Source organism: Pituophis catenifer, unplaced genomic scaffold, assembly GCF_029215685.1.
Source record: "Pituophis catenifer annectens isolate HBS135680 unplaced genomic scaffold, rPitCat1.0.hap2 SCAF_7, whole genome shotgun sequence".
Lineage (NCBI taxonomy): Eukaryota > Metazoa > Chordata > Lepidosauria > Squamata > Colubridae > Pituophis > Pituophis catenifer.
Window position 1 is genome coordinate 6,603,951 of NW_027256887.1, and position 25,955 is coordinate 6,629,905.

The 25,955-nt window shown below is 45.7% G+C and overlaps 1 protein-coding gene across 2 annotated transcripts; it reads left to right on the plus strand.

Annotated features, from left to right (window-relative positions):
- The first annotated feature begins 252 nt into the window (after window positions 1–252).
- NAPEPLD (N-acyl phosphatidylethanolamine phospholipase D) lies at window positions 253–25,800 on the plus strand. Of its 2 annotated transcripts, none has more exons than XM_070947600.1 (5): window positions 253–480; window positions 11,098–11,392; window positions 16,539–17,185; window positions 18,642–18,756; window positions 24,131–25,800. In XM_070947600.1, the coding sequence occupies exons 1-5, from the start codon at window positions 302–304 to the stop codon at window positions 24,257–24,259; spliced, it is 1,365 nt and encodes a 454-aa protein (XP_070803701.1). In that variant the 5' UTR covers window positions 253–301; the 3' UTR covers window positions 24,260–25,800. The 2 variants fall into 2 exon arrangements, with proteins under 2 accessions (XP_070803701.1, XP_070803702.1); XM_070947601.1 differs by lacking the exon at window positions 253–480 and adding an exon at window positions 1,349–1,357.
- The last annotated feature ends 155 nt before the right edge of the window (window positions 25,801–25,955 follow it).

A 25,955-nucleotide genomic window follows, 5' to 3' on the forward strand; every position in this document is an offset into this window, starting at 1 on the left:
TCACCGATTTACTTAACAACGGACGGAGGCAAGAGAGGTCGTAAAATGGGGAACAAAATTGGGTTCATTGTAGTCGTAAGTCGGGGACTGCTGTAGTTAACTGCTGGTTCCCGGTTAGGGGAAGCCCCTTTTCTCACGCCTCTTCCTTCCCCTCCCCCACCCGGCAACACGTGTAACCCGTGCAGACGTGCAAGCTTTCCGGGAGAGGGCAGCCGAGGGCTGGGAGGAGGGAGAGCCGGGCAGGAACGAGGCCAGGCCGGGGGCCCCCGCGAAGCTGCTCCGGGCCGGTCTGATCCGCTGCATGGGGAAGCGGCCCTGCCAGGCTCCGTCCTCGCTGCTCGGGGCGGCGGCGGGCGAGGGGACCGCGGGGCAGAGGCGGCTCGGCGGCGGGGCTCGGCCGGGCAGGGAGAAGCGCCGGAGGCCGCTGATGGAGGAGGAGGAGGAAGAAGCGGCCGCCCTGCGGGAGCCCAGCCGGGAGAGGTGAGCGTTCTCCGGGGAGCCACGTCGGGAGGGGATCGCTCCGGGAGGGGAGATCCCACCGGATCCCACGATCTCTGCAGCCCCGCCGGGAGACACGAGAGATCGCCTGGCACTAGGAATGGATCGCTCGGGGAGGGGAGATCCCACCGGATCCCATCAAAGGAAGCCTTGCCAAGCGATCTCTGCAGCCCAGCCCTGAGAGGGGCGAGATCGCCGGCCACTAGGAATGGATCGCTCGGGGAGGGGAGATCCCACCGGACCCCATAAAAGGAAGCCTTGCCAAGCGATCTCTGCAGCCCAGGCGGGAGACATGAGAGATCGCCTAGCACTAGGAATGGATCGCTCGGGGAGGGGAGATCCCACCGGATCCCATCAAAGGAGCCTTGCCAAGTGATCTCTGCAGCCCAGCCCTGAGAGGGGCGAGATCGCCGGCCACTAGGAATGGATCGCTCGGGGAGGGGAGATCCCACCGAATCCCATCAAGGGAAGCCTTGCCAAGCGATCTCTGCAGCCCAGCCGGGAGATCGCCGGGCACTAGGAATGGATCGCTCGGGGAGATCCCAACCGGATCCCATCAAAGGAAGCCTTGCCAAGCGATCTCTGCAGCCCCGCCGGGGGAGGGGAGAGATCTCCAGGCACTAGGAGTGGATCGCTCGGGGAGGGGAGATCCGGAGAGATCCCTCCCGAGCCCATCAAGGGAGAAGCCATGCCAAGCGATCTGTGCGGCCCCGCAAGAGCCCAGCCAGGAAAGGTGGGAGATCGCCGAGGGGATCGCTACTTGGGGAGGGGAGATGATCCGAAGAGATCCCACTGGATGGATCCCATCAAGGGTAGAAGCCTTGCAAAACGATCTCTGCAGGCAGCCCAGCCGGGAGAGGTGGGGAGATCGCTAGGCGCCAGGAATGGATCGCTTGGGGGAAGGGGGGAGATCCGGAGATCTAGGGAATCTCTGCAGAGCTGCAGCTTTCGATTTCCTCTGCCTCGGATGGCGGCCGAGGCTGGGCTTTTTACCCCCGAATCCCACCGCAGCTTCCCCCGTCCGTCCGTCGTTCTGCGGGGCTGGTCGGTCCCCGGGGACTCACACTGCTCGCTGGACGCCCCAGCCTCCGAGGGAGCCCCTTCGGGCGTGGGAGGCCGTGGGCTTCGTGGGGTTGGCAGGGACTGGGGTAACGGGGCTCGGACGCCGGTTTCGAACTCGGCTCCCGGGTGCGGGAGGTTTCCCCAGATGTGCGCCAGGTGTGGTGGGGGAAATCCTGCTTTCATCCCACTCCCACCTTCGCCTTTGGAGGGAGCCACTCGGGAACCGGCCTCAGGTGGGCCTGGGGGCTGGAGAGGGAGCCGGTGAACTGAAAATGGAAATACCGTAGCACTGATAATGTTACCTAGTTGGGTCATGAAACGTCTGCAAGAAAACAAGCAAGCTCAGAGAGCACCAAGGGCCCCACAGTATCCTCCTCTTCCTCTCCACACTCCCTCCTAGCACTGATAAGGTTACCTAGTTTGGTAATGAAACGTCTTCGAGAAAACCACCAACCTCAGAGAGCACAGAGGAGCCCACAGTCCTCCCTCCTCCTCTCCACACTCCCTCCTAGCATTGATGATGTTACCTAGTTGGGTAATGAAACGTTTGCAAGAAACCCACCAAGCTCAGCGCCAAGGACCCCACAGTCGTCCTCCTCCCCCTCCTCCTCCTCTTCCACAAACCCCACTCCCTTCTAGCACTGATGGTGTTACCTAGAGGGGTAATAAAATGTCTTCAAGAAAAGCGCCAACCTCAGAGAGCACCAAGGACCCCTCAGTCCTCTTCCTCCTCTTCCTCTTCTTTCTCCTTCCCCCTCTTCCTCCTCTCCCTCCCCCTCCCCCTCTTTTTCCACTCTGAAAACCCCACTCCCTTGTAGCACTGATGGTGTTACCTAGAGGGGTAATAAAATGTCTTCAAGAAAACCAACCTCAGAGAGCACCCAGGACCCCACAGTCCTCTCCCTCCTCTTCTTCCTCTTCCTCCCTCCCTCTCCTCCTCCTCCTCTTCCTCCTCTCCCTCTCCCTCCCCCTCCCCCTCTTTCTCCACTCTGCAAACCCCACTCCCTTCTAGCACTAATGGTGTTACCTAGATGGGTAATGAAACGTCTTCAAGAAAACCGCCAACCTCAGAGAGCATCCAGGACTCCTCATTACTTTGTGCTACAAGTCTGGAAGACAAGGATGCATTCATTACCTCTGGGTCAGTCAAAAGATCACATTTTTCTTGCAATCAGAAATGTTATAAAGAAAACCAGAAAGGATAACGGAGCAAATCAGGGTGTATTTTTCCTCTCCTGAAAGCTAGATAATTTAAAAAAAAAAAAAAAAGTTTGCAAACTTTATACTTCGTTAGGAAATAGGGTGCCTTTCTATTGTGGGTAGGGTGGGGTGGGAAATATTAATTAAATATTAATTAATTAATCTCCCTTATCAATGAGAGGTTGGTCATTTCTGTATTCAGCTCAGATGGAATTAAATTTTGGAGAAGAAGAAGAAGGTAGGAGCAGAAATTGGACGCTGCGGATTATTAAGGCTGCAAAATTGAGAGTTGTTGTGTTCAGTTGCTTTGTCCCAGAGGGAGATTGCTTAATTTGTACCTTAAACACAGCTAGAAATTAAATTTGAGTTCACTTCTTTGGACCTCATCAATTTTAGAAGATAACAGTACGGTTTGCAATCGCTTTCTAAAAAAAATAAATAAAAATTAAAACATCCAAATAATTGTTTTGGAAGGGCAGCTATTTGGAATGTCAGATACTGAATGGGAAAACGGTGCTTAATTGAGATATTAGCATGCATAGTTTTCAGCCTTTCTGGTTGTTGTTTTTTTATCCTTTTTCCCAAAGACTGTCTCATTTTTAGCCGGTGAATAGGTTCGAATCCGCGAATGAATGAAAAGGCAGGCGGTTCAATTCAGTTGCTATGGTTCGTGCATTCTCCAACATTCACATGGAAATGTGCTGTGTTGGCTTTTCAGAAAAGGGTTACATAATCCTCGCCTGCCAAATTTGTATTCTGTGCAGAAACTGCTGTCTTATTCTACATCTCCAATGTAAAGCCAATTTAACTTAGATATTGTTCAGAGCCAGGCATTCTCCGCAGCTTTGCCTAAAGTAAACTAGCCATCGGGAGAAATCATGAAAATAACTCCCACCTCAACAGAAAAAAATATATAGATGAGACTGACAATTGCTCCTGATCATTTAACTCTGTAATAGCCAAACTATGGCAAATCGGTGGGCATGCGAGCTCAGCTCCGGTGCGCCAATTGATTTTCGGGCCTTCTGGGCCCACCAGAAGTAGGGAAACAGGCTGTTTCCTGCCTCCAGAGGGCCTCGGGGAAGGCCCGTTTTTCTCTCCCCAGGCTCCAGAGCCTTTCTAGGAGTCTGGGGAGGGTGAAAACGGCCTTCCCCATCCCCCTAGAGGCCCTCTGGAGGCTGGAATCGGCCCGCTTGCCAACTTCCAGTGGGACCGGAAGGCCCGTTTTTTGCTCTCCCCAGGCTCCAGAGCCTTTCTAGGAACCTGGGGAGGGTGAAAACGGCCTTTCCCACCCCTCAATCCCCCCTGGAAGTGGGACCGGAAGTTGGCAAATGGTCCCACTTCGGGTGGGGAAGGCCATTTTCGCCCTCCCCAGACTCCTAGAAAGGCTCTGGAGCCTGGGAAGAGAGAAAAATGGGCACACTGGGTCATCCATTGCCAGGAGTGGGGGGATGGGTGTCACGCGCACATTTGTGGGGGCAGGCGCATAGAATTATGGGTGTGGGCATGTGCGCACGCGACCCCCCCGTGTGTCCTTCCGCCCCCCTGCTCCTGGCACACGATGGCAAAAAGGTTAGCCATCACTAATTTAAGGCGTCGTCTTTCACTTTGGATCTTTTGTTAAACGGAATAATATCTTACAACACCCTTTAATTTCTGTATCATTGAATCTGTTCTTCCTAGAAAGATCTTTGGGTTTTGAAGGACCTTGGAAATATATATTTTTTTCAAGGCTTGTTTAAACATTGAACAGCTGCGAGTAAAGCGTCATATGAGTAGACCGGCCTAGTGAAACCTCTTCACACATTCTGGTAAATTGTCAGTACAGGTAGTCCTCGACTTACGACCACAATTGGGCCCACAATTTATGTGAGACAACTTGTTAAGTGAGTTTTGCCCTTTTTACGACTTTTTCTTGCCACGTTTGTTAAGTGAATCACTGCAATTGTTAGGTTTGCCACACAGTTGTTAAGTGAATCTGCCTCCCCCCCCCCTTGACTTTGCTTGTCAGAAGGTCTCAAAAGAGGATCGCGTGACCCCGGGGACACTGCCACCGTCATAAATATGAAGCGGTTGTCAATCATTTTGACAACTTTAATCGCGTGACCAAGGGGATGCTGCAATGGTCATAAGTGTGAAAAACGATCCTTTCAGTGCCGTCGTAACTTTGAACAGTCACTAAAGGAACTGTTATGAGTTGAGGACTACCTGTATGTAGTTCTTGAGGTCAATATGCTTTCAAAGTTTAGCGTCTTTTTTATACTCTTGACTGTTCTTATTCCTTCAGAATTTTTGGAATCTCTAAATTAGTATTTCTCAAACTTGGCAACTTTACATTCTGTGGACTTCAATTGCACAGAATGGGACAAAATTCACTTAACAACTGTCTTGCTTAATGATATAAATTTGGAGCTCAGTTGTGTAATAAGTCAAGGAATATATTATTTATATATTAATATATTATTTTTATTATATACAAATAATATAATAATATATAATAATATGAATATTTATATAAATATATAAATATAATTATCATCTTTTAATCACCCTATAATCCCTTGTGGGGTGGCGTCTGGGAAACTGAATGGAACTGTGTGTTTAATGGCCGGATGTCCTTCCTGTCACCAATGCGGAGTTTTGTTCAGGAGATATATTCTCTCATTGTGCCCAGAGAGAAAAATATCTACCTCTACCTAGAATTGAACTCACAGCCTCCTGATTGTGAGGTGAGAGCTTCACCTCTAGGCCACCACATCACTCAGGAATATATCTACCTCTACCCCTACCCCTACCCCTACCTCTCCCTCTCCCTCCCTCCCATCTATCTATCTGAGCCTGTTTGATTCTCTTGTTCTCAATCATTTAGTTTGGACCAGTGAAATCCAAATTTTTTTACTACCGGTTCTGTGCGCGTGGCTTGGTGGGCGTGGTGTGGCTTGGTGGGCGTGGCAGGGGAAGGATACTGCAAAATCTCCATTCCCTCCCCACTCCTGGGGGAAGGATATTGCAAAATCTCCATTCCCACTCCACTCTGGGGGCCAGCCAGAGGTGGCATTTGCCAGTTCTCTGAACTACTCAAAATTTCCACTACCGGTTCTCCGAACTACTCAAAATTTCCGCTACCGGTTCTCCGAACTACTCAAAATTTCCGCTACCAGTTCTCCAGAACCTGTCAGAACCTGCTGGATTTCACCCCTGGTTTGGACACACTCATTTCCAAGTCAGCTTTTTCCAACTTCCAGCCTTTGTAACAGTGCCATTCATGGAACCTTGAGCAATGAGAAAATGGCAGAAATTGAAAATATTTTTTTTTTCATGCTGAATTTCAGTGCCCAGTCCCCACCTGTATTTCTGGATGTATTCTCCAGAGCTGTGAATTTTCTCAGGCCTGGAAGCATTTGTTCTTGCGACATGACCTCAGAGAGGCTGCCAACACTTTGGAGATTCCTGCCTGCAGGGTTTAAAGTGTGAAAAAACGACACAAGTGTTGAATTGGGCGATGGAAGAGACAAGACGCGGCTTGACTAAGAGGAACAGCTTTCCATTGAAGTAGATCGGTACAACCCAGTGCCTTGATCTTGGCCTTTTATAGGAAGCTGTCAGACGGCTCAGCCAATGAGATTAAAGAAGTCTATACTCACTCTTTATTTAGTCTATCTGCATATTCAACAACAAGAGCGCACACACAATTGGGGAAGAAGCCAAGAAGAAGGAAAATGAGCGAACTGCAATGGAATCACCCCGATCTTCCCTTCCATCCAGCCAGCCAGGTGGCACCACTTCCTCCATTCCAAAGATCTTAATCAACTAATAGTAGTAACAACATTCTTCAATTTCCAATTCAGTGAGATAAAACTATTTAAGTAGATGTTGTGGGTGGAAGGCTCGTGCCTGCTAGCTTCTTCTCGGGTTTTTTCGAAAACTGTCGTGAACTATAACTTGCTTCTTCAGACACCGTTTGGGTACGTCAGAATTTCTAAGATTTTCTCCCAAGGCTGATGGGTCCAAATTTCTATGAACGAACGCTTTCAGTTATTATTATTATTATTATTATTTTAAAAAAAGAAAGATTTAGATTAGAGCAGGCCAGATGCATAAAGAGGACACCGATTTGAACGTACGAGTAACTTTTTGCAAACGGTTAACTTTAGCCACTTTTAAAGTTACGATGCCTAACTACTCACTTCTAAAGGCGAGTAACTTCTAACTAGGAAATGTGGAAAGACAGCCCGTGCTTATTGGTCAGTTACTCACAGATTGCACTCTTGATTGCTTTCAAAAGCGTTACGCTATTTTTCTGACGTCAGAAAATTTAGGGCTGAGCTCCTGTGGTCAGCTTTGGGGGAGATTTTGGGTTACTAGTCTGCGCAAGTCCAATACTCTGTTCTAATGTTGGAAGAAATGTCCATCTGGGTTCAGTTCCAATTGGGAAGAAAGGCACTGGAGACATGGAGATTGCTTGGAAAGATGATTTAATGGTGGACAGGACCACATGGGTTTTTTGGATCCTGGGCAAAAAGAGCACATGGAGTGGAGAGAGGAATATATTCATACACTCTCCTGGGTCCTGCCTTAGAGTCTCCTGTTCCTGAACAAGAAATCTATCCTATTGGCTGTCAGACTCCCAGGGGGACGGGGGTCTTAGCTAATTTTGTCGGCTGTCTGTGTCCCAGGCCTGGTTGAATCTTGCTGGGTGATGATGTAATGAAGGGGCTTTGGGCAATTCCTATTAATGGCTTTGTCCTGGTTTGGATCTTGAGTGAGGGCTAATCCTATCATGTCCTGAGGGCCATGTCTTTTGTGTTGTAGATAAGCTGGCCCAGCCTTTTGTCTTGTAAATAACCAAAGTATCTGCTGGGGGCAGGGAGCTGGGGCTGAGTTTCTGTCTTAAGATTTCTGTTTCTCTTTTAGGAGAAATATTCTGCCTTTTTAATATTTCCTAGAATATTTCATTTTTCTAGGAGTGGGTTGGGTGCTAACTTCCTTCACTAACATGCCTCTGCGTGCTTAAAATGTAGCTATCTCGTGGGTATCTATAACTAGATACAGGTAGTCCTTGACTTATAACCACAATTGAGCCCCAAATGTATGTTGCTTAGTGAGACATTTGCTATGTGAGTTTTGCGCCATTTTACGACCTTTCTTGCCCCCGTTGTTAAAGTGAATTGCTGTGGCGGTTGAGTTAATAATACGGTTGTTAAGTGAATCTGGCTTTCCCCATTGACTTTGCTTGTCAAAAGGGGATCACGTGACTCTGGGACCCTGCAACCGTCATAAATATGAATCAGTTGCCAAGCGTCCAAATTTTGATCACGTAACCATGGGGATGCTGCAATGGTCGTAAGTGTGAAAAAATGGTCCTTTTTTTCAGTGCCGTCATAACATCGGACGGTCACTAAATGAACTGTTGTAAGTCGAGGGTTACCCATATACATGTCTAGGCTTGTATATCATGCTCTGTTGTAATGAAGCCATGTTCCAACTTTGCAAGCCTCTGGAGACCACAGATCAGAGGTGGGTTTCAGCAGGTTCTGACCGGTTCTGGAGAACCGGTAGCGGAAATTTTGAGTGGTTTGGAGAACCGGTAAATACCACCTCTGACTGGCCCTGCTCCCATCTATTCTCTGCCTCCCGAGTCCCAACTGATTGGGAGGGAATGGGGATTTTGCAGTAACCTTCCCCTGCCACGCCCACCAAGCCATGCCACGCCCACCAAACCACACCCACAAAACCAATAGTAAAAACATTTGAATCCCACTACTGCCACAGATCTCTTTCCTTCCTTCCTTCCTTCCTTCCTTCCTTCCTTCCTTCCTTTCGGGGCGGTGAACAGCCAAAAGTAAAAAACATACAATATAAACATTAAAATACTATAAAACAAAATTAAATTTATCTTTGGCTTCCCCCAATTTGAAAACCCCTTACCCATAAAATTCACCAATTAAAAGATTTTTAATCCAGCCCGGCTTGCTGAAATGAAAAAGTCTTCACAGCCCGGCGGAAGATCCGGAGGTCCGGGATCAGTCGTATCCCTGGGGGTAGCTCATTCCAGAGGGCGGGTGCCCCCACAGAGAAGGCTCTTCCCTGGGGGGGGTCGCCAGCCGACATTGTCTGACCGACGGCACCCTGAGGAGGCCCTCTCTGTGGGAGCGTATTGGCCGGTGGGAGGTTATCGGTGGCAGAAGGTGGTCTCGTAAAATAACTGGGCCCTAAACCATGGAGCGTTAATAACTGGATTAACAAACATTAGCTGTATAGAGTACAGCACCTGGAAAACATTTACAAATTCCAAGAGGTGCAAAATTTGCTGAGTTGTATTTTTTAAAAAAACTTTGGAATCCAATCTTATCTCTGAGTTCAAAAGGGTAAATGCAGCGGGGATGGATGTGAGATTCTTGGCAAGCAACAGAAATATTGCTTGTTATTTATTATTATTATTATTATTATTATTATTATTATTATTATTATTATTTAAAATTTTAATGGCTGCCCACTCACACTCGGTGTCTCTCGGCAGCTTACAAAAAAGTATTAAGAAACCAATATACAACAATGAAAACAATAATTCCCCCATCACCCTGGTAACAGCAATCATTCATGGTTATTGTGCTTAAATTTATGGAAAATGCTGCCTGCAAATAAATTATTATATTTTTGATAATATAGGTCAGTGATGGGTAACCTTGCCGTCGCGTGCCAAAAGCCGGGGGGGGGGAGTGCGGGAGGTTGCACATGTGCCCATACCCATAATTCAATGCTCTCCACACATGCGCGCACAACCCCGCTGCACTCCCCCCGCTTTTGGCACATGATGGCCCCGCTGGGCTCGGTAGGCCTGTTTTTTGCTCACCCCAGGCTCCAGAGCCTTTCTTGGAGCCTGGGGAGGGTAAAAACGGCCTTCTGCACCCCCCTGGAGGCCCTCCAGAAGCTGGAAACGGCCCGTTTGCCAACTTCCAGTTTGCCCGGAAGGCCTGAAGAGCTAGGGCAATACTCGCGTGCCCACTGATATGGCTCTGTGTGTGACCTGTGGCACGCGTGCCATAGGTTCGCCATCACGGATATAGGTAGTCCTTGGCGTACGCCTCACAATGGAGCCTGAAATTTCTGTTGTGAAGTGAGATATTTGTTGAGTGAATTTTGTACCATTTTATGACTTTTCTTGCTATCGTTGTTAAGTGAATCACTGCAATTGTTAAGCTAGTAACACGGTTGTTTAGTAAACCTGGCTTCCCCCTTGACTTTGTTTGTCAGAAGGTCGCAAAGGGGGAATCCCATGACCCCCTGGGACACTTCAACCGTCATAAATATGAGTCGGTTCCCAACTGCCTGAATTTTAATCACTGGACCCTGAGGTTGCCACAACGGTCATTAAGTGTGAAAAATGTCCATGACTCAACTTTTTTCAGTGCCGTTGTAACTTCGAACGATCACGAAATGTACTGTTGTACGTTGCGGGTTACCCGTAGTACTTATAACATACAAAGTAGCTCTACGTTATAGTTTATAATTAAACTATAATTAAAAAGGGACACAGTGTCTCAGTGGCTAACATGCTGAGCTTGTCGATCGAAAGGTCAGCAGTTCAGCGGTTAGAATCCCGAGTGCTTCATAACGGGGTGAGGTCCCGTTACTTGTCCCAGCTTCTGCCAACCTAGCAGTTCGAAAGCAGGTAAAAAATGCAAGTAGAAAAATAGGGACCACCTTTGGTGGGAAGGGAACAGCGTTCCGTGCGCCTTTGGCGTTGAGTCATGCCGGCCACATGACCACGGAGACGTCTTCGGACAGCGCTGGCTCTTCGGCTTTGAAACGGAGATGAGCACCGCCTCCTAGAGTCGGGAAAGACTAGCACATATGTGCAAGGGGAACCTTTACCTTTACTTTTAGCTTTATCAAGACTTCATTTCCCCTCCCTAAAATGTGAATCTGTCACATTGATTTTACAGGACAATTTCTCCCCCATAACTCTCCACTTACTATTGCATATAAAAATCCATTGGCTCACCAGATACGTTCCTACGTGTCTCTCCTATATTTCAATCAGCTGTTTATAAAAGTGTGAACTTCACAAACAGGTTATGATTCAGCCAAAGCTTTAGCTTCTCTTCCCGGAACGCAGCAACAGCGCAAACTGACACTGTTTAAAAGCCAAAACACGCTTCTTGTCATGAATTAAAAGAATTCTAATGACTGCATGCTAAGACCTGCTCTTAAAACATTCTTGGCGTGGAAACATGGAGGAAGGATTTCCAGATGGTTTTTAGGGCATGCCTGGGTTTTCCCTCCCCCTTCCTTTAATGTTCCAATTAATTAATTTTTCTTTTTTTTTGTCCCTAGTTCGACACCGAATGAAATGGACGAAGAGAAGCCTTGCAATTCCAACTTGAAAGAAGAAGAAGTAAGGAAACGTCAGAATTCGAATCAAGGTTCCCGGGGCAGCAATTCTTCCAGAACATCTAGAAAAAGCTTCCGATTGGATTATCGACTGGAGGAAGATGTAACAAAGTCAAAGAAAAGTAAAGATGGCCGGTTTATGAATCCCTGGCCAACCTGGAAACCAGTAACCATCCCAAACGTCTTGAAGTGGATTTTTACAGAAAAAGACAACAGCAAAGTCCCAAGTTCAAAACAGGTAAATGCATTCACGGTTGATTGTGCTTCAATTTTCGGAAAGCGCCGCCTGCAAATAAATTGATGATGATTTATACTTTAATTATCAAACATCATAGCTGTCGTGACTCAGGCCCAAGTAGTTGGTATTAAACACAAACAGTTCGAAAACAAACAGACTTCATTAGAACAGCTGAGAATTAACTCATTCTCAGCGTCGTCCAAACTAAATTAAAGCAAATTCTTCAAAACACCATTCCGCAGTTTATCACCAACCTTGATATAATTAGGCAAACTACCCAAGGCTTTTCTTGGCAAAAGTTAAGAAGCAGAAGATGCCGACAAGAAATAAATACAGTGAAACAAGAAGCAATTATCTCAGCGTTGTTTTCCGGCAAAGAACCCAAGAGCCGTTGCTGGTCTTTTAAGCCTTATGGGAGGGGCCAATCATCTCCTGGCCTTACTCCCGAGTCGTCCTTTTTGCTTTAGCTGCTCCTGCCTTCTGGCAGCTCTTCTCATGCGTGCACAAGGAACAGGCTCCTCCTGTTCCTCTGCCTCTCTACTGTCAGCCTCTGGAGGCTCCGAAGTCCGCACATCACTCCTGGATGGTCCTGGCCCCATCTCTGCCTCCGACGCAGAGCTCTCATCCGGGCCTTCCCCAGCCTCCAGGACTGGCCCATGTTCTTCCCCAGCCTCCTCGCTGTCCGACTCCGCTGCCAGCTCCGCAGGCTGCTGGCGGACCACAACAATAGCACCCTAAAATAATTTCATGTGTGAAGCAGACATAGCTATTTAAGTGCGAATGCGACAAACCATCCTAATCCAGCATCACATGGCAAATATCCTTTTTGCTAAATAATTTATAATGCCGTCCCGATACATATTTGGTTTAGATATTTCCTCTTTGATATTCTGGTACCTTGTCTTTTTTTTTTTTTTTTTTTTTTAATTTGATTTATATGCCGCCCTTCTCCGGAGACTCAGGGCGGCTTACAATGCGTTAAGCAATAGCCTTCATCCTTTTGTATATTTATACAAAGTCAGCTTATTGCCCCCACAAACTGGGTCCTCATTTAACCTACCTTAGAAAGGATGGAAGGCTGAGTCAACCTTGAGCCTTGGAGAGATTCGAACCAGCAGTAAATTGCAGGCAGCTGTGTTAATAACAGGGTGCTTAGACCACTGTAGTACCAAGGCTCTTGGTACTTTAGAATCCAGGAGGCTGTCATTGGTAAAGAGAAAAATTGGTAGTTTATTGAGTTTTGTTCTCGATTTCGATAGAAAGCGTACCTTCCTAGGATTTTAGAACACAACGGATGATCCTGTCTCGATAGTCCTTGACTTATGACTGTAATTGAGTGGGGCATGCGCCATCACTGGAGGGTTTCAAAAATGGCTGGGATGGTATAAGGTTGTGATGGTGAACCTTTTTGGCACCGAGTGCCAAAAACGTCACGCGGAAACATCATGCGCGCACTCGTTGGGGCCGCGCTCTAGAAAATCCAAACTTCCGTGTTTTAGCGCGGATGGATGCCCGACAGTCAGCTGGCCAGTGCACATGCGCACCCTGGTTTTCGGCACTGTTGCTTGCACGAAGGGATCGTGTTCAGTGGTGGGTTTCACAATTTTTTACTACAGGTTCTGTGGGTGTGGCTTGATGGACATGGCAAGGGAAGGATAATGTAAAATCTCCATTCCCACCCCACTCCAGGGGAAGGTTACTGCAAAATCCCCATTTCCTCCCAATCAGCTGGGACTTGGGAGGAAGAGTATAGATCGGGGCGGGGCCAGTCAGAATTTTTACTAACGGTTCGCCGAACTACTCAAAATTTCCGCTACCGGTTCTCCAGAACTGGTTAGAACCTGCTGAAACCCACCTCTGATCGTGCTCCAGAAAAGTCAAACTTCCAGATTCTGTCATGAATGTGCTCCCGACAATCAGGTGGCCGGCGCACATGCTCACACTGGTTTTCGGCACTGCCATGCGTGCGAAGGACAGCTGATCATCGCGCATACATGCGCACCAGAAACCCAAAAAATACACAGGCAAGGCCGTGCGTGCCGGGCGATATGGCTTCGCGTGCCACTTTGGGCACTCGTGGCATAGGTTCGCCATCACGGGTATAAGGTCTCCTGCTTTGAGCAGGGGGTTGGACTAGAAGACCTCCAAGGTCCCTTCCAGATCTAGGATTCTAGGACTTAGGGCCGTTAAGTCTCAACGGTCGTAACCCGAGTCATCATACAACATGACTTGATTCTATGACTTTTTTTTGCCAGCATCCGTTTAGTGAATGCAGCAGTTGTAAAGCCAATACCCCAGTCATAAAGTGAACCCTTGGGTTGTTAAGTGGATCCATTGTCCACTATGGCCTTTTTTTTTTCTTCCTGGAAACTGGAAATAAATGCTGTTTTCCCGAAAAAGCAGAGTAGATTGTGACCTACTGTTTGGAGGGTGACCGCAGCATCCTCCAAACAGACGCGAATGTGGGAGAGGGGAGGCTGTTGCAAATTGTGAACCAGGTTGTAAGTAGTGTTTGGGGGGTTCTGTCATAAACTCTGGATGGTTACTAAGCAGGGGTGGGTTCTACTTACCATTACTACCGGTTCACAACGGTTCACATGCGCAGATCGCTTCTGATGACGTCGGGGTCAGTGGGCGGAGCCTCCCGCCGGTTTTACTACCGGTTCTTGCAAACCGGTCCGAACCGGGAGCAACCCACCACTGTTACTAAGCCACTAGTTGCAAATTGAGGACTACCTGCAGTGCAGAGAAAAGATCTGAAGCCTTCTAAAGGCAAATGTTGTATATTTGATCATTGCGTTCCTTGATGCAGGCTGGATGCCAGTTTGATAGTATATAACCATGATGGCGACCCTATAGCACGGGTGCCACAGGTGGCACACGGAGCCATATCAGTGGGCACACGAGCATTGCCATAGGTCAGCTCCAGTGTGCATGCGTGCTCCGGCCAGCTGATTTTTGGGCCTTCTGGTCCCACCGGAAGTTGGGAAATGGGCTGTTTCTGGCTTCCGGAGGGTCTCCGGGGGGATGGGGAAGGCTGTTTTTGCCCTCCCCAGGCTCCTAGAAAGCCTCTGGAGCCTGGGGAGGGTGAAAAACGGGCCTACCAGGCCCACTGTGCCATCGCGTGTTAAAAGCAGAGGCGGGGTGTAGGGGGCGCACGCGCATGTGTGGGGGTGGGGTACATTGAATTATGGGTGTGGGCACGCACGTGGATGACCTCCCCGCGCTCCCCCCACTTTTGGCACACAACAGCAAAAAGGTTAGCCATCACTGGTATATAATCTTACTTTTATTTTTCCCTGCTGCCTGTCTGTTTCCTTCCCTTGGGTCCTAAATTAAATCAGATGTTTTTCCACAGTGTTTTGCTGGTGCCACATCAATCTAGCAATGTCCACATTTCCCCGCAAATAGTTGTTGTTGTGGTCCATTTGTGAATGTTTCCAGCTTTGGAACATCTGTTGCTAGTCTTACACTCAGGTTATAAGTACACTAACATATTTTTGCAGCTGAGCTAATGCCAAGTCAGAGTAGAGCTATTAAAGGATTAACTATGTTGTTCGCTTTTAAGCCTGTTCGAAGGGTTTACGGTAAAATCTAATTCTACCGAGAACTTTTGAGGTAATGCGTGTTACGTTTGTTTTGCTGGCTAAAAGACATCCTGTCTACAGGTAGTCCTTGCCTTATGAACGCAAAATTTCTATTGCTAAACGAGACAGTTGTGAAGTGAATTTTGTCCCATGTTACGATATTCCTTGCCACAGGTGTTAAGTGAATCACTACAGTTGTTAAGTTAGGTTGTGAAGTGAGTCCGGTTTCCCCATTGACTTTGCTTGTCAGACGGTCGCAAAAGGGGATCACGTGACCTCAGGGACAGTACAACCGTCATAAATATGAGTCAGTGGCCAAGAATCTGAATTTCCAATGGTCGTAAGTGTAAAAAATGGCCAAAGGTCACTTTTTTCCGTGCCGTTGTAACTTCAGATGGTCACTAAGTGAAGTGTTTTAAGTCAAGGACTACCTGTATGTATCTGGAATGAATATTCATTCCGTATTGAGTAAAACAGAGTTCTGTGACAAAAATAAAATTCTCGCAGGAATACAGGGAGTCCTCAATTTAGGACTACCATCGAGCCCGGAATTACGGTCATAAATTGTGGCAGTCGCTAAGCGAGTCATCATGTGGCCACACCCCATTTTACGACCTCTTTTGCAGCAGTCATAAAGCGAATGTCGTAAGCGAATGCTTAGGTTGTAAACTGAACCCATTGTTCTCGATGGGTGTTGTTTTGCCAGAAATCGGAAAGAATTGGTTTGAAATGGTATGGTGGTTTTCATCAGAAAAATCATAAATTGTCGTGGGACACTACAAATGGCTGTGAATGCAGGCTGGTTGTCAAATTGAAATATCTTTACAGGAATGCGCATGGTAGGTATCTTCCATTATCTACCTTGTTTCCCTGAAAATAAGACCTCCCCTGATAATAAGCCCAATCGGGCTTTTGAGCGCATGCGCTAAAATAAGCATTCTCCCGAAAATAAGCCCTCCCCGAAAATATTTAAACACAGAGCTGGAAATCAGGTAAGACGGCAAGAGGAGCCCCGTCTTGCTCTACGCGCCCCAAAATAATAAGACCTCCCCAAAAATAAGGCCATGCTCTTATTTTGAGGTTCAAAAAAATATAAGACAGGGTCTTATTTTGGGGGAAACACGGTAGTTACCCTTATAAATTGCCCACTACCGGAAGGCTAAGGTGCCATCGACCATGTTTGAATGTCTTTATCAAATGAACTTTTAACAATACAGCCTGAAGGTACAAATTGGTTGCATAATAACCTTGACTGGCTGAAGGCTGACAGGACAAGCTCAAGATCCAAAAAGATTTTGACAGACTTGAACAACGGGCCCTAGCCGACAATAGGGAATTTAATGTGGAGAAAAGCAAGGTTTTACACTTAGGTAGGAAAAACATAAGGTACGTAAGTCCTGGTATAAGGTCTCCTGCTTGAGCAAGGGTTGGACTAGAAGACCTCCAAGGTCCCTTCCAGCTCTATTCTGATTGATTGATTGATTGAAGACGTATAATATTTGTCGTTTGGAAATGGGACCCGTTTTCTGACGTTGTCTTTTCTGTTTTTCTGTTGCCAGATCCTTGACCTACACCTCCCCGTGTTGACACCTTATTTTGTCCAAAACTCTGAACAGTTTGGAAAGACCGGAGCTGGTATGCGAGTAACGTGGCTCGGACATGCGTCGGTGTTGGTAGAAATGGATGAAGTTACATTTATTACCGATCCCATCTTCAGCCAGCGGGCTTCCCCAGTGCAGTTTCTGGGCCCTAAGCGTTTCCGAGGTCCTCCGTGCACCGTCAGCGAACTGCCTAAAATTGACGCGGTGTTGATCAGCCACGATCATTACGACCATCTGGATTATCCGACCGTCATGAGTTTAAACGCACGTTTCGGCAGTGAATTGAGGTGGTTCGTGCCGCTGGGTCTTTTAGAGTGGATGCAAAAATACGGCTGCGAGAATGTCATCGAACTGGACTGGTGGGGAGAAAACTGCATTCCTGGTCACGACGCCGTCACCTTTGTTTTCACTCCTTCTCAGCATTGGTGCAAACGGACCGCCACGGACGAAAACAAGGTTCTTTGGGGAAGCTGGTCGGTTCTGGGTCCTTGGAACCGTTTCTTTTTCGCTGGAGATACCGGCTATTGCGTTGCCTTTGAGGAAATAGGGAAACGGTTTGGGCCGTTCGATCTTGCAGCCATTCCCATCGGAGCCTACGAACCAAGGTGGGATCGCGAAAACATGGAGGCTGAAAAAGCGGCCTACTGAAAGTCTGTAGAGATCCAGGTCACGGTTGTCCCAAAGGTGCTTTTTTTCAAGTTGTTTTCTTTTTTCTTTGAAGACATTTCGCTTCTCATCCAAGAAGCTTTTTCAGCTCTGACTGGATGATGGGGAATGGAAGGATTTGGGAGGATTTGGAAGGGGAATTATATTCTGCAAGGAATATAAATCCTTCCATTTCCCACCTTCCAGTCAGAGCTGAAGAAGCTTCCTGGATGAGAAGCGAAACGTTTTCAAAAGAAAAAACAAGAAAGTCCAGTTGCCTCCTGAAAAAGCACTTTTGGGACTATCGGCCTACTGATGTTTTTAGATGTAGGTCAGGGGTGTCAAACTCCATTTCATTGAGGGCCGCATCAGGGTTGTGATTGACCTCGGGGGGCCAGGTGGCCATGGCCGGGTGGTTGCAACCGACTGTGTCCAGAAGGGGGAGCTGGACTTGAATCTCTTGTGGCATCGCAAAAACTCAACACTGATGACTTGTTTAACTCCGCCTTCCAGATTAGCCTCCTTTCTATAGCCATTTATCCAAGTCTTTAGAATGAAAACCCACAATGAAAAGCAGCTTTCTCCTGTAGACAGATCGAAACTGCTGAATTCTGGGCACAAATAGTCCCAAACCCACTTTGAGGATGCCGAGTTGAGGAAGGCTGAATTACAAAGAGAGGCAGGAGGATAAGACAACTTAACGACAAACAAGGGAGGGGTGACAGCCAGACAAGAGAAAAGAACTAGGTGTAATCTATGGGGTGTTTTGCAAAAATTTACATTGAGCTGAGAGCAGGGTGGATTTGATTTAAATCGAATTGATTTAAATCACAATTTAAATCATGATTTAAATCACTAGTAAAAAGTCTTGATTTAAATCAACTCGATTTAAATCATAATTCTTAAAGAGCAACTGTCATCTCTGCTACTCCTTTGACCCATTGTTGACTCACCGATAGTCCCAGTGTTGCAGAATATACAGCTTCGTGCTACATAACTAAGCTCCACTTCATGCTGAATAAACTAAATTATTTATGTATCTTAAATAGAAAACTATCTTACGATAGATTTTTACCCCAAAATTTTTTTTATTAAAATAAATTCGATAAAAATCAAAAAAATCCGATTTAAATCAAAAAAATCTGATTTTTTTAATTTTTTTTTAAAAAAATCATTGATTTTTATCCACCCTGGCTGAGAGGCAGCTTAGCAGATAAATAGGCAACAATTATTAGCCATGTGGGAGTAGCCAGGAAAACCTATAGAAATATTACAAAATGAAAAGGGACACCTGGGAGCTTTACGTCGGCCAGAAAATAAAAGTTGTAATTAAAGTACCGATTTTGTAAAAATTACAATTAGGAAAACAAAATTGTCAAGGAAATTATGGTATTTTTTATTTTGGGGGGCGAGTAGGTGGTTTATGAAATACCAGCATGTGGACCCCGAAGAAGCAGTACGAATCCATATTGATGTACAAGCGAAGAAGTCCGTCGGGATTCATTGGGGAACTTTTGCTTTAGCCAATGAGGTACGTATAACTCATAAGTTTTTTAAATGGAAATTTAAAAAACCCCTTTTTAAATGGAAATTTTAAATTTGGTTTTAAATTATTGGGGTTTTAAATTTGTTCAGCCAAATTATTTAATTCGTTTTAGTTTATTTTAAATTTTGTATCTATATGTTTTATTTTATGGTTGTTCACCGCCCTGAGTCCTTTGGGAGTAGGGCGGTATACAAATTCAATAAAATAAATAAAATAAATAAATAAAATAAATAAGTGGTGCGGCCTGCAGAACTTTAAAATGGAAGGATATAGAATTTTAAAAATTGGTTTATATCATAAAATACAAAAGGCTGTGAATTCAATCGTAGGTAGAGGTAGATATTTCTCTCACAGTGAGAATATATCTGCCGAACAAAACTCCGCATTGTCGCCGGGAAGGGCATCCGGCCAGTCAAAACTCTGCTAGCTCGATTCAGTTGCCCAGACTCCATCCCGCAAGGGATTATGGGGTTGCTAAACGAAGATGATATCATAAAATACAAAAGAAAATGATAGCAAAATAGGGGAGGGAGAAGGGAAGGGAAAAGTGTTGACTCCCTTTGGTGGAGTGCAGTGGTGAAATTCAATTTTTTTTTACTACCGGTTCGGTGGGCGTGGCTTGGTGGGCGTGGCAGGGGAAGGATACTGCAAAATCTCCATTTCCACCCCACTCCAGGGGAAGGATACTGCAAAATCCCCATTCCCTCCCCACTCCTGGGGGAAGGATATTGCAAAATCTCCATTCCCACTCCACTCTGGGGCCAGCCAGAGGTGGTATTTGCCAGTTCTCCGAACTACTCAAAATTTCCACTACCGGTTCTCCGAACTACTCAAAATTTCCGCTACCGGTTCTCCAGAACCTGTCAGAACCTGCTGGATTTCACCCCTGGTGGAGTGGGAAAAGATAATATACATCAATGTTGTTAGTAATGTTAAGATTTGCATCCCAGGATTTACAGAGTAGGACCAAATTAGGCATCCAGGTTTTTGAGTTGCATATCCTACTACAAAAGACAGCAGTGCTTCTTAGTTTGACTGTATTTATAAGGCTGTTGAATGTTTTTTATGCTATTTTAAATCCACGTGCACGGAATTCCTGCGCCTAATCACGGACACTTGGAAATTAAAAAGGTAAATTGCAAATGTCAGTCATGTCCGACTCTAAGGGGGACAGGGCTCATCTAAGTTTCTTGGCCAAGGGAGCCAGCGTTGTCCGAAGACACTTCCATGTGGCCAGCATGGCAATACACCAAAGGAGCGCCAAATACTGTTACTTTCCCACAGAAGTGGTACCTATTTATCTACTTGCATCTGCATGCTTTCAAACTGCTAGGTGTAATGACCCAGGGCAAGGCACGGAGGCAACACAGTCAGCAACTTTATTGCTCCAATTTTCCCTCAAATGTTCCTACATTTATGGCAAGTCCCAGAGCAAAGTGTTCACACACACACACACACACACACACACCTTAACAGCCTCTGGCTGAGAGTAGTCCAGCAAAAAGCTGTTAGCACAACGGCTTCAAGGCTAAAAGTCCAGTGGGGCAAGGGAATAGGTCAATGAGCCAGGAAGCAAAGGAACAAGGCTGTAGTCCAGGAAGCAAAGGAACAAGTCAATGAGTCCAGGAAGCAAGGAATAAGGCAAGAAGTCCAGCAAACTCCCGACGTCGGCAATGGCACACAATATTCCACGTATTCAGTGTTTGTTCCTGACAAACGCCCTTCCCCACAGCGTCTCCTTAAGTCTCAGTCCCCAGGTATGCCTTGTGAAGTGGGGCGAAGTGCTCTCCTCCCAAGTCATTGGGTCGCCTGCGCTGTTCCCGCCTTCTCTCCACTCTCTGTGCTTGGGGATCAGGAGGAGGCGCTCCTTGCTCATTGCCAGAGCTCCGTCGCTCCTTATCTTCACTGCCTGCCCTCTCTCGGTTGTCCTGCCCCTGTTCCTCCCTGCTGGCAAGCTGCCCCAAGCCCTAGGGGCCTGGTGCTGCCTTGTCCTGCTCCTCCCCTCAGTCCTCTGAAGCCAATGAGGCCACCCCCTCAAGTCTCAGGCTCATCTTTCTCTGCAGATTCAGGCTCTGACGGAGGCATGACAGCTAGGTGAGCAGGAGCTGAGGCAAGAACGGGAACTCATCCCGTTGCACAGTGCTGGGGGTCTCGAACCCCATGCTGTCAGCTTTCCACCTGACAAGCTCAGCGTCTTTAACTGCTGAGCCATCGTGCTCCCCTCCCACCCCGCCGCTTGAAAATTACTCACAAAGAAAATCTCAGTTTGTCCCATCATGGATGTTTGTACCCTTTCCTCTTTTTTTTGAATTGCTTTCCGGGAAAAATGAGGATTTGAAATGCAGATTTCTCCAAGTCTTCCTTAAAAACACTTTTCCTATGAGGCGGCTTACCTTAATATTTTAAAACTTGTAACATTGCAAAAATACTACGGCCACGACGGTTGCAGTAAAATGAAACAGTGCTCGCCAGAATAACAATGAAACGCTACGCAGTTCAATACTTGTTGATTTAAAAAAAACAAAAAAAACTTCCACGACAGAGGGGAAACAAGCCTTCTCAAATAATATGCTGTTCCATGTTTGTGCCAGACATCCTGCCTGTAGGACTTGCATTATGGATGAAACAGAAATGATGCTGACATTGTTGTCGGAGCATCAGATCATCGGGTCTTTAAAAGTGCTGCGTTGTCATTTTAAGATTGAGTCACTGCATTCATTATGCAAGTTTGAGTGGTTTATGCATTTAGGATAACAGAGTTGGAAGGGACCTTGGAGGTCTTCTAGTCCAGCCCTCTGCTTAGGCAGGAAACCCTACACCACTTCAGACAAATGGTTATCCAATCTCTTCTTAAAAACTTCCAGTCTTGGAGCATTGATAACTTCTGGAGGCAAGTTGTTCCACTGATTAATTGCTCTCATCGTCAAGAAATTTCTCCTTAGTTCTAAGTTGCTTCTCTCCTGGATTAGTTTCCACCCATTGTTTCTTGTCCTGTCCTCGGGTGCTTTGGAGAATAGCTTGGCTCCAGGGGTGAAATCTAAATTTTTTTGCTACCGGTTCTGTGGGCGTGGCTTAATTAGTGGGTGGGGCTTGGTGGTAAGGTGACTGGGTGGGCGTGGCCAAGTCAATGCCACTTCTTTGCCCTTTTTTAAGCTACAAAACACAACACAACACAATGGCTCACCCACAATGTAAAAGCAGCTGTGCTAGACCCAAAATGGCCCCTGCAACAAGGAGGAACCTCACACAGCCATAAAAAGCCCAAAAAACCAACTTTTACACTTCACACACACAAAATTCCACATACAGCTTTGTGAGATTTTGTGTGTTTGTGTAGTTAGAGTGAAACACTACAGAAACACACTAAATCTCAGAAAGCTGTACAAATATTATTTTAATTTATTTTTATTTTTATATAAAAGCAGCTAAATTTAAAACTTCCAAAAGTTTAAATGGCTAGGTCTAAAAAAGGAACAACTAAAAAAAAAACCCAATTAATTATTTTTTTTAAAGCTCCCAAAGGGGAAAAAAACTCACCCAATAGAACAACTCAACTCCCAGCAAAGCTGGCTGAGGAATTCTGGGAGTTGAAGTCCACAAGTCTAAAGTTGCCAAGGTTGGAGATCCCTGCAATAGAACGTACAAGGAAGGCAGGCAGGCAGGCAGATAGAGCTGCTCACCGATGAGCTTGATTGCAGGCAGGGAGATTCAATTACTTGCTGATGCAATGGATTGCAGGTATTACAACAAGCGAAGCAAGGCAGGTGTTGCAACCAACAGCTAAAGTAAGCAAGCTGGAGGCTGATGGGGGGGAGGGATTTTTGCTACCGGTTAGCAGGCAACTCAGCTGGGATCATCAGAGCTTGGCTCGTCAGAGCCATTTAAAAGAAAAAAAAGGCTCTGATGATCGCGTGGCTCAGCTGGGCACGGGGGGCGGGAGCAGGGATTTTTGCTACCGGTTCTCTGAACTGCCTGCCACCATCGCTACCTACTCGCCCAAGCCGGTCCGAACTGGGAGCATTTCACCCCTGCTTGGCTCCCTCTTCTTTATGGCAGCCCCTGAGATATTGGAACACTGCTATCATGTCTCCCCCTAGTCCTTTTTTTCATGAAACTAGACCTACTCAATTCCTGCAAACATTCTTTGTATGTTTTATCATCCAATCATCCCCTAATCATCTTTGTTGCTCTTCTCTGCACTCTTTCTAGAGTCTCCACATCTTTTTTACACCGTGGTGACCAAAACTGGATGCAGTATTCTAAGTGAGGTCTTACTGAAGTGTTTTGAAGTGATAATTCTTCACTTTTATTTTGGTTTTTTTTTTTTTTTTATCTTCCAATCTAACCCACAGGGCTAAGAATTCTTGATAGTTTCCCCTCCAAGGATTAAACAGGTTTTATCCTGCTTAGCTTTTTTTGAGATCAGCCAAGGACAGTGAGCTGTTGCTACATAGATCATCCGATTTGTAGTTTACAATACCCTACCAATTACCACAGAAATACAAGGAATCAGTTAAAGTGTAGAGCACTACATTAAAAAGCGGTAGCAGACTTTATTTCACGGGGAAAAATTAATCTTAACTTGATTTCACTCCCAAACGTGCTTTTTCAAAAGGCAACTGGGCTTCCTTTATTTTTCTTTGAAGACATTTTGCTTCTCATCTAAAAAAGCTGCTTCGCTTCTGTCAGACGTTCGGTCCAAAATCAGAACTGAAGAAGCTTCTGGGTTTGAGAAGTGAAACATCTTCGTAAACGCATGGCACAAGATAGGAGAACAAGCCCATCAGGACAAGATTCAGCAGTCCATCTGCATTTGAAAGATAAAGGCCACTCTTTTGAAGACAGCAAAGTCCACATTTTAGACAGAGAGGACTGCTGGTTTGAAAGAAGGGTCAAAGAGGCCATCTTTGTCAAAATTGAACAACTCTCTCTCAACGGATGGGGAGGGATACGGCATCATCAATCTCCGGTCTACCACACAGTCCTTTCAGCAGTTCCAAGAAGGCTCTACACCCATTTGCACTACTCAGGTGACCCTGAGGACACAAATACACCTCCAGGTGGCCTCATCGACTCTCTAAAAGGATGCAAATGGCCAGCCGTCTTCAAGAAGTATAAATCCTTCCCTTCCCCACCATTCTGTGAGAGTTGAAGAAGCCTCTTGGATGAGAAGCGAAACGTCTTCAAAGAAAAACCAGAAAGTCCAGTTGCCTCTTGAAAAAAACATCTTTGGGACAACCAGGACCTGGATGACTGAGAATTTACATAGACATTTAATTTGATTTCAAGCTCATAGTTACTGTACCCAACACAGAACTTAATTTATGTCTAATCTGGCATTTCCTGTTTTTCTTTGCAGTACTACTTAGATCCACCAGTTAAACTGAAGGAAGCTCTTGACAGATACGGATTGCAAACGGAAGATTTCTTCGTTTTGAACCATGGAGAGTCACGAGATATAAATATTAACGATGACGGATTTGAATAGAAGCAGAAAAACTTCTTATCAACTATAATCCGGGGAGGGGGGGGGCGCGGAGAATAAGAGTGAATATTTTTTTTTTTGTAAAACAAAAATTAAATAGGCTTTTCATAGAAATATGATTAATTAAATTTTGAAGACTTCAGGCGTGTTCCATTCTAACAACCTCTTAAAAAAACCTTGCATACCGACTTTGTAACATGATTTTTGATGAACGAATTAACCGTGGAGAGCATTAACCGAGCTGCAAATAACTTTTAAGTAAACGGGGATTCTTCTATGACGTAAAACTTTGTACAATTGTTCGTTTGCTCTGGAACGAGTGTATAAAATAACTGCTAAGAATTTATTCCCATCCAGACACTCTTTAACAGCATGCGTTCAGTGCTTGACGGAGGCTGGTTGCATGTAAAAATGAATGTAAATTTTAGTCCGACCACTAATATGCAAACTGACTATATGCAGATCAGTGCTGATGAGACCTGCCCGATACAAGTATGTGTGGTGATAAGAATTGTAGAATCCTTCAATCCTCTCCCACTCCATTAACTAATCAAGAGAGGAACAAAAGACATGCGTGTGAAGATGCTGGGATAAAAAATACAAGGCTACCCAAAAACGACCCCTTTGTATTCATAACTGGGTGCTGGATTTATACACGAATTGAAAACATTTCCCGGCATGCCGAAATCCGAGTTTTGGGTTAGCGGTGAAGAGTGATCCTTAGACTTCACTCAGGAGCCACCATTTTGTTTGCGTGTTTAACCAGACACGAAGCGTACATAAAAAAGGTCATTTAGAATTCGCCACGATCATTTCTTTGAACACACATTCCTACAGCATGGCTGGTTTTTTAAAATATTAATGCTAACACGGCAATGTTTTTAAAACTTTCCGGGTACAATCCGTATACGGGAGTAGCTGTGGTGGAATCTTGCGTTTTGAACCCTGCAGCCTTAATGGGCAAAGGACTATTCGGACTTGGAGCAAAGATCTCACCCAGAGGGTGTGCCAGGTGCCTTCAAAGTTGTCGAATTGTAGGACTTGAAATGAGTCTTCCAACCTAAGTTGCTGCTAAAACACATTTTAAGGGAAACCCAGATTTTACCGAACGCTTACACACACGTCTACTCGCAAACATGGAAGCTTTGATTCGAAACGATCCGTTGAAACGTGCCTTTTCGAGAATTTCGAATGTGGAAAAATGCCTAACATTTATTGTGCTGCTGGCCAAAACGTGTGTGCGCATTGTGCTGTGACTGTGAATTGTTTGTTATCGTCCTCCAAAGCCTTCTATTGTTTGAGAATATGACTGGCAAAGGTAAGAAAGCATCGGTGGCTCCAAAAAAAAATCTTTACTCAGCTCCATTTTGTTTGTATTTCTTTCCTTACGGCCATATTGACGTCCAAAACCAGTAATGATGTACAGATTCCTTACAAAGCTGAAATCACTGATGATTGATGAATTTGCTCAGCGTTAATAACATGACCCAAATATGCTTGTGTGAACCTGTTACTTTGACAATAAATTCTTGCCCTAAAATGTTCTTAACATGTTGTCGTCGTTCATAAATAGAGGGTTTGGGATAGTACTTAAAGGTGTTGGACTAGAAACAAAAGAGTTCTGAGTTTTTAATCCTCCGTTGGGGATGAAAAATGGCGGGGCCAATTGATCCCAATCTTGATTTTTTTTTTTCCGGCA